The following is a 785-nucleotide window of genomic DNA, read 5'->3' on the forward strand; positions in this document are numbered from 1 at the left end:
CTGCTGGATTCAGTGCAGCAGGATGAAGGAGAGCAGAGAACCGCACAGGAACAGGAAGCTCTGAGTGACACTCTCAGCACTGTTACACAGGTTCCCCTCACAGCATGAGATGCCCTGAACATCAGTAACCGTTGTCGTCGCATCACAAATAGATTTAGAGACACAGCCTTTTAGAACTTTTGACTGGCCCATGACATTCGCTGATGAAAAGAAAACAAAGGTTTATCCAAGCTTAAAATTGGTAAATGTGATCTGTATCAAATGCTCAAACATATGATAGATAAAATAACTTTTTTTCTTTTCCAGATTCTCACTTGTTCCTTTAAAGCAGCGTTCTTCACTCCCTGAACAGCTCAATATGTTTAAGCAGCTCTCCCCATCACAATAGTAGCATTTCTTTCCATTGGGGACATCAGAGGGTTCTATAGAATGAAAACAAGTACTCTTTTATTTTATTGTCTGTACAAAATATCATATGAAAAAACACTCTGTTAGGTGCTCCATTCAATCAATTCACAACTGACAAGCCACAGCCTGTATTGTATTTCCTGATGTCCTTTGAAAGTAAAATGAGCGTTGACCTTTTTTTTTTGTTGCATAGTAAGTAAAGCACAATACCTGGAGCATCTTGGTCATTACACTGGTCTGTGTTACAGCATGCTAAAGAATTCTTTGTAATGCCGACATTCATGGACCCACTTGCACAGTCAACAGCACAGTCTTTAGCCTTTATTTTAGTACTGCTGCCTGAAAACAGGAATTATTTAGGGAAGACCAATTCAACA

At 39.5% G+C, this 785-nt stretch overlaps 1 protein-coding gene across 1 annotated transcript in view; it reads right to left on the reverse strand.

Annotated features, from left to right (window-relative positions):
* Positions 1-8: 8 nt before the first annotated feature.
* Positions 9-785, reverse strand: part of LOC107569536 (uncharacterized) — a 5,716-nt gene continuing 4,939 nt past the window's right edge. The window contains exons 3-5 of the mRNA XM_016255654.1: positions 619-747; positions 315-422; positions 9-200 (exon numbers count right to left, since the gene is read on the reverse strand). Of these exons, the coding sequence (XP_016111140.1) occupies positions 10-200; positions 315-422; positions 619-747 (428 nt within the window). The 3' untranslated portion in view covers position 9. The remainder of the gene's footprint in view (positions 201-314; positions 423-618; positions 748-785) is intronic.

This window comes from Sinocyclocheilus grahami, unplaced genomic scaffold (assembly GCF_001515645.1).
Source record: "Sinocyclocheilus grahami isolate Dianchi unplaced genomic scaffold, SAMN03320097.WGS_v1.1 scaffold1355.1, whole genome shotgun sequence".
Classification (NCBI taxonomy): domain Eukaryota; kingdom Metazoa; phylum Chordata; class Actinopteri; order Cypriniformes; family Cyprinidae; genus Sinocyclocheilus; species Sinocyclocheilus grahami.